Below are 14,332 nucleotides of genomic sequence, written 5' to 3' on the forward strand. Positions count from 1 at the left end.
CAACTCACATTGGTTTAAAAAATCCTAATGTATTTCATCATTATTAGATAGTTGTTAAATTGTTTTTTGGTAACTGGAATAGAAATATACCGAGCTGAAACGCACACGGAGTGGCTGATTGATTTACTGTCATCGTTTGCTAATTCCAAAATATCCGAGTTAGCCTGAATGCGTCGATGCCAATGCGGAAATGATATCCAGTTCTCGTGTAGTCCTTGGGTTTATGTTGGAATTATGTATTTATTCTTACCTTTTACAGTAACGCACGGCAGGAGAAAATGCGGTAAACGGGTTATTGCTGCTAACCCACATTTGTCCGGATTTCGCCGCTAAAAGAACTAACGACTTTATCAGGAGCACAAACATTAGACAGATACTTAATCGACGCTGTCCGAACTTCTTCGGCCAATGAAATACTGACTGGAAAAGTAGAAGGTAAAACTAGCCAAAAATAAAGATATTTAAATACAATTTTAAGTGATTGCATGTTTCTAAGACTAGTTCTGAAGCTTTAACTTGAAACCAGCTAATCTGTAAACAAACATGCTAGTAGGAAAAACTTGATCTACCTGGCTCTGCACATATTGAAATTGCATCAGCTGCTTTTATGTTAAAGGTTTTGTTTCTATGTTTAAATTATTCAGATTTATAGAAACATAGAATTATGTTTTTGTCACATGAATCGTTTTGTTTGCAGGAAATGGCTCAAAAGGAATTTAAGGAGGCCTTTGTCGCTAATCTCAATGGGACCGGTTTGGAGGAGGTGGTGCTGGGATCATTTCTCAGCCCGCTTTGCTTCATCATCAGAGGGTTCCTCTTGATTCTCTGCTACCAGACCAGAGGGGCTGTCGTGTTGCCTCTGCCGCCATTGTCCCACATGTTCCTGGATGTGTTCGTACTGGTGTTTCCTCTGGTCCTGTCCTGCACAGTTCTGAGCAGCGTTCTTCACCAAGTCATTCTTAGCCTAGCTTTCATTTCTGCTGGTCTGTTCTGCTGGATTCGTCTCAGCACTGATCGATCTGCACAGAAATCTGCCAGCAGTTTCCTCCAGACTCCCGTTCAGTGTGACCAGGTGCCCTTTGTGACTCTCTTTCGCGTCTTTGTGAACGTGAAAACAGCCATCAGCATCCTGGCCGTGGACTTTCCCGTCTTCCCGAGGCGGTATGCTAAAACAGAAACCTATGGGACAGGGGTTATGGACTTTGGAGTTGGAGCATTTGTCTTTGCTAATGCTCTTGTGTGTCCGGAGGCACGGAGGAAGAACATCTCAGGATCAAGGATGGGTCATGTCACACAGCAGATAGTGTCTGTCTGGCCCCTGCTTGCTCTTGGATTGGCCAGGCTGCTGAGTGTCAAACTGGCCGACTACCAGGAGCATGTGACGGAATACGGCGTCCACTGGAATTTTTTCTTCACTCTGGCCATGGTTAGAATTGTGGCTTCTGCACTGTTGACTATTTTACCAAGCAGACAGCTGTGGGTTTTTGCTCTTCTGTTCAGTGGATTGTATCAGTTCACTTTGGAGACCTCAGAGCTCAAGGCCTTCCTTATCCACAACAACGACAGGGAGAAGGACTTCCTGCATGCTAACAAGGAGGGCATCTTTTCTATAGTCGGCAATGTAGCCATCTATCTCATAGGAGTTCAGTTTGGACTCTATGTGATGCAGCCAAGGTTTCATGTTAAAGAGTGGCTTAAAATGCTGTTGAATCTCTTGTTTTGCAGTTTTTTTCTGTACTGTGTTTTGTTTGCTTGTCAGACCTTTGTGGAGCCAGTGTCTCGCAGACTGGCTAATTTGCCTTTTGTCATCTGGAGTGTTGGTCAGTCTTTGCTTTTTATGTCCTGTCTTGGGGTTGCTGATATGGTTTTACTGTTCTCAAAGAAATCCTCTGGCTGCCCCTTCGTACCTTCATCCCTGAGTCTGTGCAGAAAGAAGGAGGAAAGAACAGATACGACCGGACTAGAGCGACTCTGCCTCATCAAAGCTGTCCACAGGAACCAGCTTCTGTTTTTCCTGCTTGCTAATGTCATGACAGGGCTGACTAACATGGTTGTAGACACACTTGGTAGTGATGGTTTCTTTTCTGTGTCTGTTCTACTGTTGTACATGTTTGTCAACTGCATTTTAGTACATGTTTTGCATATCTTGGGAATTACAGTAAAATTCTGGTAACATTTTTGTGAAGTTTTTGAATGTTTTCAGGGTACTGATATGCATAAAAAAAGGTAACTGTTTGCTCTAAACACTTTTATTCCTATGTGGTTTTTTTATACTGTACATGTTTTTGTGTCAAAAGGATTTGCCTGTTTTTGTGGATATGAAATAAGTACATAAAGCATTTTTCTGTCATTGTTATTTGGTGTTATCTGGCATGTAATGCATTATAATTCACTGGCAAACTGTAAAACTGGCATTGGCTTACTTGATATGAGCATTTTATCTAAGACCAAACCTATACATGTATATTGTTCCTCTTTTATATGTTGCATGTTCTCAATAAATAAATCTAAAATAAGTGATAGAATTGAATAACAGACATAGGGGTTCATGGTTGTTTTGGCTGCAGATTTTGGCTTTGTTGCTGTGCTTCTTTTTAAAGCAAAGAGGGTGCAAACAACAGAGCATGGTGGAAGACATCTTGCTGGGACGACATGGGGATTCAAACAAAAAAATGCCAAATTAGATGCACAATAGTATTATTCACATAAATTGTTGCATCAAATGTCACCTTGCATGTCATTTTATCTGGTGGGGGAACATGAATGGGTTATTTACATCTGAGATATGGAGAGTTAGTATCACATGAAAGTAGTCATGTTGTTTCTATATATAGTCAATGTATTGTCAAAGCCCCAGCTGCAGCACCTACATTCACTGTTGCAGGCGTTTTCCAATGGCATTTTTTTTCGTCTGTTCCCGATTCCCCATGGTTTGAATAAAGAAATACTCAAAAAACACAATCTTTGTCTTAAATTTCTTTGTAAATGTCCTTTATTATGGGAAAGTAGAGACACAAAATAATCAAAAACAATCACAGTGGGTCTTAAAAATTGTTTTTCTACTGTACTGTATTTCTTTGAATATGTTGTTTTTAAGAAAACAAAGACAATATCTAATGAGCTGTTAATAGGGAGAACAGGGGGGAGTCTGTGCAATTGATGTTATGGAAAAAAACAAGACAGTCATCAGGAGCTTAATAAAAAAACAAGGAAAAAATGCCCAAAATAAAAGGAATTTACCAAGCTAAGCAAATTGTGCCTTGTTTTGCTCTTACTTCCAGTTTTATTACATAAAACCAAAATATTTTGCTTGTCTAAAAGAATTACAAGTCCTATAAGAGAATCATAAATCAGATAGTCCAAATTAGCTCCAATGTTGTCTTAATAAATGTTCATTTTGGTGGTGAAAAAAAGATTTTCTGTGGTACCAATTTAAATAGTTCTTGACTTATTTTAAGCTTAGCAAAAGTATGGCTGAAAGTTTGAATCTGTATCTCGCTAATGTACCATTAAACGTATCATTAAATCCAAATCTCCACTTAAGTTAGGAATCACCTTGAAAAGAAAAGAAAAACCACTAATTTGATATACATCCAAAGAAAATCATTTAAAGTCTAATGCTTAATTTCAGTGCATTTCATGTGCTGCTGATGTTGGCAATTATTACTGTGCCCTTGAACTCTTTGAGTAGAAGAAACATATTTGAAAAACTTTAGTTTGTTGTGAAATTTATCTGTTTATTGTTTTATTTGACATGGACATCTGACATTACAGTTTTTCTCAGTCGCTTTAGTACAATTCTCAGATCAGAATGAAATTCCCAAAATTATTTGTTCAATCTTCATATCATGATGCCATCATGACATCATATAAGCAGTTTCTCACTTCTTTGAACAAGTTGCAATTGCTTTAGTACATCCATGCAAATGATTCTGTACAATTCTCTGTTCTTTGCTACATTATCAATTGTCTATGTCATGTTGATCAAAATGTATTATATGGTTCACTGTTCATATAGTCTTACTCCTCAAAACACCTAGTCATCAGTGAATCGTATAAGTCATTAACTGCAAAATGGTTGACCAAGTTGTCATAATGTGACAAGGATATTTCTATACATCTCCATTATATTTTTTTGTCTAAATCTATCCTGAATTGGTAAATTGCTCTCAGGTGACTTGACTTCCTCTAACAAAGGTGCATCTCATTGACAATGAATGGGCAAGTATATACTATATATGGCTGAAGCACAACACAATGTTCTATGTCTGACAATGAAGGACAAGGAATGTTGCTCGAGCAACATTAAAGCAAAAGTCTATAGCAGGGGTAAAAATGTGGAATTCCCAGGAGAATCAGTTAGAAAGTTATCAAAATAATATTCAGTTTATATGGTTGTATAAAGCTAAACAAATTAAATTGTACAAACGTGACTGTTGAATTGAATGTTTGGAATGTATGCACTTAATGCATGGAATGTATTTACTGTGTTTATTTGAAATGCATATGATGAATTTGAGCACAGGTGATTGTGTGAGAAATGTAAATTTGATGCAATATTTAAAAGGGAGCAGACAATTATAAGAATTGTATTCTTCAATTCTGCTCCTTTTTAACCATGACAATTTTCAATAATGTATGACAAACTTGTAAATATATTGGACATTCAATAATTTTCATGAAAGGACCAAATAAATTAATGAAATTAAATAAAATGAAATGAACTGCGCCCCCTGGAGGCCACAGCCATGCCGACGTGTGTCGTTACGTGCTGCAGGGCAAAGGTGAAATCAGTGATGAAGATTCCGCCACCGTAGCAACCTAACGCCTTATCGCACTTGTTTATTTTTTACGGAAATTGTCACACGAAGGTCTGTTAACACAATGCTTTCATTAGCCAAATATTGTCTTTATTTTTACGAAGCTAACATATACCGTTCAGTATTTTGTGAGTAGTACAAACAACTGACGAAAGTCTGCCGTGAATTAGCCTCTCAGTTAAACTTTATATTAGCTCAGATTAGCCTGCTAGCATTAGCTTCTCCAGCAGTTTTGCTAACAAGGAGGTTTAGCAAGTTTGCTAACATTGACAAGACTTGGACAAAAATATGTTTATAAACAAAAAGATTTAAATGTTAAAGAAATTCAACTCGACGGTAATCAAACCCCATTTTATTTGCCAGTCGTACATCACTATTTCTAATTGAATTGGTTAATGTAATTAGCCGACAAGCTAACCTAAACCTGTTTGGTCAGTTGTTACTGGGTTGCCGGCGTAATTAGTGAACGCTGCAACGATAAGACACAAGCTAAACTCTACGCTTGTGTTAATAACAACGGGGAAGCGCTTGCAAATACAATTTATCCATGTTTTATTGCTGATCGTGGTTGTTGCTTGTTCGTAGTTCTTCGGTTATTTTAAGCAGGTGGATGCATTTGGGTCACTTAGGCAGCCATCAGGTTGTTTGTGACCGTGTGCCTTTCAATGCTACGTGTTGAACGAAACGTTAAAGTGACAATATGCACTGAATTGTGTGTGCTTAGATAGTGGGATTGTCATTCGTCGATGACCTGCCTTGCAATAGCACTAGCTCGGTGTAGCTTGTGCTCGTGCTGAACCTGCTAAGTCCGTGTCCTGTGCGTCACCCACAGGCGATTTTCACAACAGCGGACACTGGTAGAAATCATGGCACGCCTGGTCGCTGTTTGCCGAGAGGGAGAGGAGGATTACCCGTTTTTAGAAAGACAAATTCCTCTCTATATCGATGACACACTCACGGTAAGCCTGCGTGTTTGATCCAGTTTACCTCTATTCTTTTGTTCTTTGTACACATTTACCATTTCTTGCTAATGTTCGCAGTGATGTGAAATTTGATAATGAAATGTCAAATGATTATAACTCAGGTCATGGGATGCACCGGCCCAACCATTATAATTGTAAGGCCTTCACCTGAGGCTAATAAAATTCAAAATTTGCAAAGAAACAAAATGAGAGGAAGCTTCTTAAACTCTAGCAGTCACAGTCTGAAGCCCTTGGTTGCCAAAAATGTATTGTCACCTTATGTTAGGGTCCCACTCCAATGGTCTCTCGTAAAAGGGTTCCCAGTGGTCTTTTAATTATGATCATAATTAAAAAAAAAAAGGAACAACTAGTTTTCTGTGAGGCGGTAGTAGTTCATCAGAAATTTGCCTTCGACTTGTGGGTGGGTCTGTTGGTGTGGAGTAAGTCTCCTCTCATTTCCCATCATCCCTGTGCTTGGATTTTTTTTTTTTAATGTTAGCTTACAGCCCCTCCCAACCCCAACTTAACATTACCGGTTCAGCAAAAATGCACAGTTTAGATCCAGATTCCAGCTCAGACAAGCAAAAAAAAGATGTACGTGGCTCTATTTGTCTATAAGTGGATGCATCCGAATGGAGCAGAGCAGGACGCTTGTGGCTCGTTAGGCTACAAAGTGCAATTTTAACCTTAACTTTCTTTCTAAGTCCTCCATCAAAAAAAAAGCCCCAACATGTTTAAAACACCAAAAACACAATTTTCATTGGAGTGGATCTTCAAAGAGTCCTGCAAACTCTGAGGACCTCTTCAGCTTTTCCTGCGATCTCCGGTCACTTCTCCTGTGGCATTTTGTTGTAACTAAGGCCGCATTTACACTGCAGGTCTTGATGCTCATATCCGATTTTCTGACTATATCCGATTTTTTTTGACGACTCGCTTACATCATCTTTTAAAAGTGACCCGTATCTGATTTTTGCATTTCCACTATACAATGCTGAAACTATCAAAGGTAGACGTTCTGAGGACTACGTAGCAGCATTTCCGCACTCCGCGGACCTCTTTTGGACTTTTGTGATTGCGGTTGACATGGAGGCAAGGCGGCGATGGAAGGAGGCGTTGCCTTGGGCGCTTCAGACTAGAGGGGATGCACGGGGGAGGAAAAAAAGGAGGGCTGCTCGGCTCTCTCTGAGTTTTGAATGAGGAAGTGTTTGCAGACGTGCTGTACTAACAGTTTGATCCAAGTGTTGAACCTTTCCTGCGCGATGACTTCTCTTTTCTGACCGTAGTCAGAAACGCACGGGAGATTTCCTCGGGGTTCACTTTTCCGTTCTGAACCCTCAGCCTCCAGATTGGGCTAAGAAAGACTCCAAAACTTTTGGGGGAGACACCTTATTTTTAATTTACGGTTCTCCGACAGTCCCCCGCTCCGTGCTCACCCCCCTTCTCTCCTTACACACACACACACACACACACACGCAAGCACGCGCGCGCGCACACACACACACACACACACGGTCCCCATCATACACGCCACCCAAAGAAATAAACGGCTTCTAGCCTGTTCCATAGCAACGGTGTCCCGCTTCATTAGTCACCGTTTGCGTCCGGACCGGGACCGGACCGGACATAACAGCGATTTCCTACTTCGGTCTGAAGCCTGAGGCTGAAAGGTAACACGCTGGCAGCAAAATCAGCGCACAAAAGCACTTTAATAAGTCATGTGATCTCAGTTGGTGGTCTCCCGAATTGATGTCACTGAGGTACGACTCGCATTTACAGGGGAATATCCCATTTGTCTGCTTACATGGCACACGCAAATGCACGTATCCGATTTATTTCCACATATGAGAGAGGCCTGTATCCGATCAGAGAAAAACAGAATCCATGCGCTTTTTTCCTGCTTACACGTTCACCGATCATATCCGATCTGTGCCACGTGAGAGGAAAAAATCGGAATTGGGTCACTTGAACCATGCAGTGTAAAGGCGGCCTAAGTGACAACAGCTGATGGTGTAAATGATGCAGACCGCTTCAGACCCAGAAAGTGGTAGAATAAGACCAAATAAAAAAGACTGTCAGGCCTGCACTCATTTCATGTAAGAAAAAGTTCACGATTGTCAAAAACAGGTTAACAATAAGAGAATAACCAAGCAAAAATACAAATACAGGAAAGCTAATACAGAGCTATGATGACCACTGTGGCGCCGGTTAAAAATGTTAGAAAACTATATTGGAAAAACCTAGAATTTGTTTTAAGAGGTGTGAAAGGTGCAAATGCTTCTCTAAGATGTATTTGGGATTTTTGTAATTCTGTGATTATATTGTTTTGTTTGATTGCTTATTTTTAGATGGTGATGGAGTTTTCTGATAGTGCAATAGACGTTGACAGCAATCAAATGAACTCTTCTCATTGGAAGCAGTTTTCTGAGGTGAGGAGTTTTGACGTTTTTATTTCTTTTCTCGTGACGTTGAAAATCTTGAGTGTTTTGCTTTTGCACGGTTTGTTTTCAAATAAGAAAATGTTGATTTGGGTGTATTTCCTTGTCTTCAGCATCATTCCAAGTTTAAGCAGCATGACTTGAACGTTGCCTTGATGGTGACAACCAGAGAGGTGTACAGCGCGTTATCCCAGCTTGTGCCATGTGTGGGCTGCAGAAGAAGTGTGGAGCGCCTCTTCTCACATTTAGTGTTATCAGGGAACCCAGCCCTGGAGCCCCTCACAGTGAAACCGACTGGGATGCTTAGTGTCACCAAGAGCTGTTTGGCTGATGTGAAAAAACTTTATGCCCTCCTCTATGTCCATGGGTAAGAGATGTAGAAAGCTTTTAGTTTTGCAGACTAAAATCTTATTAGAAGCTTCATTGAATGGGATGATTTTTGTCCAATAATCTTCTTTGTACTCATTTCCAGGTCAAAGTTGAATGACATGATAGACGCTATACCGAAAAGTAAAAAGAACAAGCGCTGCCAGTTGCACTCACTGGACACACACAAGCCTAAACCTTTGGGGTGAGTGATGCACCTGTAATAATGCTTATGTGTTCATTTCATTCACAAACAACCTTGCATCGCTGAGAGTATGTGCTAAGAAAACGGGATAAGATTTGCTCTTAATTTAAAGCTAGAGACAAGTACACAAATCTTGGGGGTTGTGGGTGAAGGCTGGAAGTAGAAGGAAAGCTAGAGTTTGATTAGCGGTCAGTAACAGTGAGTCAGTTTGAGACCAATAAACTTGACAGGTTTGGTGATATGTCTTAGTATCACCAAACTTTCTTTTGTTTGTAAGAAAAAAAAAATTAACATTTTTGGAGCAAAAATCATTTGATGCAATTATTTCCACTTAGTGAGGATTTTCTTTACAATTCACGTACAGCGGTCCACGCTGTATCGCAGTTCTCCTTTCCCTTTCTCACTGTTTTGCGTTTTATGTAGTGTAGCTCTGCACTTTATTTTTAAACCCTGTATTATTTGATTGCAATCAGATCTTTTTCATTCCATAAAACTGGACTTATTTTTCTAAGAAGGTTTCAACTTTAACAGTTTAAACAATACAGAAATATGTTAACATGTTCATGTCGGTCTGAGAAAAATGTATAAAGTATGTAGTGAGGGTTTTTACAACTTTAAAACATCTATATTCCTACTTCACAGATTTTCCCTATCGTAGGTTATTTTTAGAACGTAACTTCGGCGTTGAACGAGGGAATGCTGTATGTGTCACCTAGAAGTGTTGGAAAAAATTAATTCTGCGATATATCGCGATAGTTCATTTGGCGACATTTGTATCGATTCAAAATGCTGTCAAAACGATGTTTATTTAATTATTTATGAGCGTCCTTCAGCATCTGACTCTTGTTTTGCACTTAAACCTCCGACCGCTAGTTGGCAGCAGAGCACACGGAGCCTCTTTGAGCAGCTCTACACCACACAAATAGAACTACCGGTACATGGTGTTCGCGGAAAGCAGCTTGTTTTGTTTGTATGAGTCATGCACTACTTGGTTTTTACTTGGGATCAATACCAAACCGAAACTCTGTGTCATCTTGCTGCCAGTATCAAATAAAAATCACTCTGAATTGTATTAAAGTCCTACTCCAACTTTTGATTGATGGTAAAATCGTTCCCAGTGGTCTTTTAATTATGTTTATGCTGTTTTTGGACACACAAAAAAGCCTATATCTATTTTTCATAACATATTCACTGCAGAGCGGCAGGAGTTCATTAGAAATTTGCCTCTTGAGTTTTGAGCAGGACTGTTGGTGTGGACATAAGCCTGCACTTATCTCCCATGATCCCTTCGTTTACCATCTGTCCAGCTATCTTACAGCTGGACAGATGGTTTAGCCTTTAAAAATGTAATGGGTGCGGCTTATAATCAAGTGCGCTCTATAGTCCGGAAATTACGGTACTCAGACAATTTTAAGCTTAAACGATTTTACATATGTCCTCCATCATGGGAAAAATACTACAAGAACATGTTAAAAATGACAAAAACACTTTATTGGAGTGAGTCTTTAAAATCCAAGGCAGTTTTGTACAATTTAGTCTTTTAGGGGTTAGGGAGCAGTGAGGAAATTCAAACCTTACCTGAGATATCTTTTTAATTGTACACCTTTTTCTGCTCTACAATGAAACCATGTGAGGTATTTTCATGAGCCGCCAACTTCAGAATTACTTTGATGACCAGGATTTTATGAATTTAATTGACGCCCACGTTTGTAAATACTGTATGTCCCTTGAGCTGCAGTTGTTACCAAGTGGAGAACTGCTGCTGCTCTGTGTGGTGATTTTGTTTTGATGACCTTGTATTGCAGTGGCAGCTGGATGGATGTGTGGGAGCTGATGTCACAGGAGTGCAGGGACGAGGTGGTCCTCATTGACAGTGCTTGTCTCCTCGAGACTTTGGAGACGTACTTATGTAAACACAGGTAACTGAGAAATACCAGAGAAATGTGGGATTTTCAGAATAACAAGTTTAATTTTTTTTTTGACTTGGGGCTGTGATGTTAAAACTATATTTATTGTAAATTCCTCAATAGGTTTTGCTCGGACTGCAAGAATAAAGTGTTAAGGGCGTATAACATCTTGGTTGGCGAGGTGGATTCCAGTAAAGAGAAGGGGTACTGCGCTGCCTTGTATGAGGGACTGTGCTGCTGCCCCCATGAACGGCACATTCACGTATGCTGTGAGACGGACTTCATCGCTCACCTGCTTGGCCGGGCAGAGCCAGAGTTTGCAGGAGGCTATGAGTAAGTCAGGATTTTTCACTGTGCTTGGCATTGAATCAATTTTTCTGTAAAGATTTATTCCTCATTGTCATATGTGGTTATGATTTAAAATGTTTTCTTTATTTAGACGCAGGGAGAGGCATGCCAAAACAATCGATGTTGCACAAGAGGAGGTCCTGACCTGTCTGGGTATTCACCTCTATGAGCGCCTGCACAAAATCTGGCAGAAGCTTCGAGCAGAGGAACAGACTTGGCAGATTTTGTTCCATTTGGGAATCGATACACTACGGAAAAGTTTTGAGGTGTGCTGTGCTACTTGTGGATGGTAATTTCAGCAGGAAGTATTTCACTAGCGTGAGTTTTTTTATTAACACTGACATATCTACAGATGGCGGTGGAAAAGATGCAGGGGATCAGTCGACTTGAGCAGTTTGTGGAGGAGCTGTCAGAGGAGGAGAGAGCCAAAGAGCTGAAGCTGGAGAAGAAGAGACAGAAGCGGAAAAATCGACGCAAAAATAAGTGTGGCTTTGAGCAGGACGCAGATGAGAAGGACAAAATCCTGGATGAGGTGATCCTCAGCTAACAATCAGAGTTTTAAAAATAGGACATAGTTTGTTTTTGGGGAAAAAAAAGGTTTTATTTAGCTACATTTCCATTATCTGAAAGTCCAGTGCTGCTTTGATTTGTCGCAGGGCTCATTTGAGTCCGTTGAAAGCAGCTGCAAGGCCTGTGGCCATCGTGAGGAAGAGGAGGAAGACGCTGGCTCAGAAGAAACTGCTGCCACCAACAGGAACACCTCATGCAATTGTCCAGATAACACCAAACAAGGTATAAATGCACACGCATCACGACTGTTTTATGATTAATAACCCACTCCAAAGACAATTGTCTTTTTAACGTGTCATTTTTCTGAATATGGAGGAAAATTAAGCTCAAAATTGCATATCTGAGTATTTGTTTATTCAAAATTGTTGTCAGTAGTAGTTGCCACACCGTCACACAGACAAAGAACTCAGTCTGTAAAAGAGCTTATTTGTGATGTAGAAAACACGCTGGGCCGGTGACAAGCTCCCTGCTCCACTCCACTCTGATGCATCACCAGTGATGTTAGATTAAGGTTGTGACGGTCTGTAAGCTAGCGGGAGAGCATGTAAACAGAGAGCTCTCAGTTACAAGTGACAGGAAAGAGGGGTGGAGTGGCTCCGTGCCAGCAGCCCCGCCCACAACTTAGAGGTTAATGTCTAATGAACTGCTGCCCTGTAGAAACTGTGTCCTAGAAAACAACACAGTTTCTTTTTATCCGCTAAAAATGAGTGTAAGAAGAGATGTGTGTTTGTCCAGACTTGTCCCCTACCAGCAACGGAAGCGACTGTGGTTATTCTTCAAGTATGGACGGCAGTGAAAGCGGGTCACGAGAAGGCTCTGACGTCGCCTGCTCCGAGGGAATCTGCAACCATGACGAGACAGGTCTATTTTCAGTAGTTTGACAATTCAAACATTTCAGCAACATGGAAAAGTACTGCGTAATCTAATTGTGTGTTGTTGTTTTTTTTTTAAATGACCATATTTTAAAATGAAGGTGACGACCCAAATCTCCATCACTGCACTGAAGACAAGGAAGAGGATGGAACAGACAGCTGTGTGGACTGCTGGTCACAGCCTGAGGAACACAGTCAATGCAAGAGTAAAAAGAAGAGAAGGAAGGGCAAAGGGTTCTGCAATGAAGTGAGAGGACAACCTAGAAATAGGAATTCTGTACACGGCTCATATTCTGACACTAACACCAAATATTATCCACCTCTCAAGGGAGAAAAAGGCGAAGGTTATGTCTTGGGTGGGACATCAACGGACCAAACTCTGACACCAATGCACACTTGCCAAACCAAAGAATTCATTTCCTCCGTATGTGGAGGAGCCAACGTTGCACTACAGTCACCGTGGACATCTCATCAAAAGGACGTCAGCCTTCAGGCCAGGCTCGCAGAGGCAAATACCAGTCTTGAGGAACTTCTGGTAAGAGTGGTAGCTTGCAGCCTTAGCTACAATGTTTGTCAATATGTACCGGCTCTTAATGCGTCTCTCCACTCTTGGATGTGTCCGTGATACAGGATGATTCAGAAGTGACCTCTGATGAAGACAGTTGTTTAACGCAAGATGAAATCCAGGCGTTTCTGGAAAGAAACCAGTCCTTCTACAACAATCGCCTCCAGTACCGACAGCTCCTCAAAGAGAAGTTTACCAACTACTGCCGTGCCACTGAAAGGAGCAAAACTGTCTGTGGAAAATGGTTCACCGCCACCAGTGTCAACTGACTGCACCGACAGCAGCATCTTTCTCTGGGAAAACAATTGATTGCATTGATTGCCACTTCTTTCTTAGAATGGAAACATTTTGGGAGTACTTTCCATGTCTTGTTGGGTTGTTTCTCCTTTAAGGTAAATGTGATTCTCACTTTTTCTCTGTAGTCTGTCTCGTTGCACTTGTACACAAACACTGTTTTCTTTTCCTTTCCACTTTCATACCTGTAATTGTTATCTTTGACCAAGACGGGATTGGTGGTGTTGGTCTTCTGTAGGGTTTTGGCGGTAACGACACAGAGGAATTAAAAATCAATTTCTGCAAGTTGTTATTATGGATGAATTTTAGGAGTCTTATTTTTGTTTTTTGTCATGATTCTATTTTTGGTTTCTTTTCGGTGACACTTCAGTATTGTGAAAAAAGATTGTACCATGAAATGTGTACAGTAATTCTAAATATAAAGATTTTACAGAGAATAAACATCCATTTGTATTGACGTTTTTGGGTGTGATGTTAAAAGAGCAATGTGAAAAATTTACTAAATAAAGAATATTTATTAATAGCTATCATGCATGTGTATTTTTTGTAATATTGAAGCAGTTTTCAATATACATTTATATTTTATATGCTTGGAAATCACGTGAGAAGGTACATTTTGATAATTTTTTTAACCTCAACATGACATGAAAATATAAATGACTAATTCTAAACTATCTGGCTTTGAAACCATTTGAAAAGACGGTAATTTTAAATTTTTTATGGATTAAACTGAAGGAAAATCAATTCTGTGGAAAAAAAATCTGGAAAAATTGAAACATTTTTGTTACGCAATTTTTGACATTTAAAATGGGTTGAATTTATATAAGTGTGGATTTAACATAAACTTAAATTTCATCTCATTCCAGTTGCTATAAAAGCTTTGTAGAAAACTGAGCCTTGTGAAATATTTAATTTAATTTCCACTTAGTAAATTTTTTTGGAATAAAATAAAATTTGTCTTTGAAGCAAAGTTTTTGCTCTGCGGCAC

The 14,332-nt window shown here is 39.9% G+C and overlaps 2 protein-coding genes across 3 annotated transcripts; both read left to right on the top strand.

Annotated features, from left to right (window-relative positions):
* Positions 1 to 156: 156 nt before the first annotated feature.
* Positions 157 to 2,516, top strand: pigw (phosphatidylinositol glycan anchor biosynthesis, class W). The gene is made up of 2 exons (XM_004076605.5): positions 157 to 435; positions 698 to 2,516. The coding sequence occupies exon 2, from the start codon at positions 701 to 703 to the stop codon at positions 2,171 to 2,173; it is 1,473 nt and encodes a 490-aa protein (XP_004076653.1). The 5' UTR covers positions 157 to 435; positions 698 to 700; the 3' UTR covers positions 2,174 to 2,516.
* Positions 2,517 to 4,732: 2,216 nt separating this feature from the next.
* ggnbp2 (gametogenetin binding protein 2) lies at positions 4,733 to 13,871 on the top strand. 2 transcript variants are annotated; one of them, XM_004076606.5, is made up of 14 exons: positions 4,733 to 4,871; positions 5,653 to 5,779; positions 8,128 to 8,208; positions 8,331 to 8,584; positions 8,690 to 8,788; positions 10,594 to 10,707; positions 10,819 to 11,028; positions 11,135 to 11,309; positions 11,396 to 11,575; positions 11,700 to 11,835; positions 12,349 to 12,474; positions 12,587 to 12,732; positions 12,814 to 13,020; positions 13,116 to 13,871. In XM_004076606.5, exons 2-14 carry the CDS (start codon positions 5,687 to 5,689, stop codon positions 13,317 to 13,319), a joined length of 2,025 nt encoding a protein of 674 aa, XP_004076654.1. In that variant the 5' UTR covers positions 4,733 to 4,871; positions 5,653 to 5,686; the 3' UTR covers positions 13,320 to 13,871. The 2 variants fall into 2 exon arrangements, with proteins under 2 accessions (XP_004076654.1, XP_020564698.1); XM_020709039.3 differs by lacking the exon at positions 4,733 to 4,871 and adding an exon at positions 4,878 to 5,156.
* The last annotated feature ends 461 nt before the right edge of the window (positions 13,872 to 14,332 follow it).

The sequence above is a fragment of the Oryzias latipes genome, chromosome 14 (assembly GCF_053564925.1).
Source record: "Oryzias latipes strain Hd-rR chromosome 14, Olatipes_Hd-rR_3.1".
NCBI lineage: Eukaryota > Metazoa > Chordata > Actinopteri > Beloniformes > Adrianichthyidae > Oryzias > Oryzias latipes.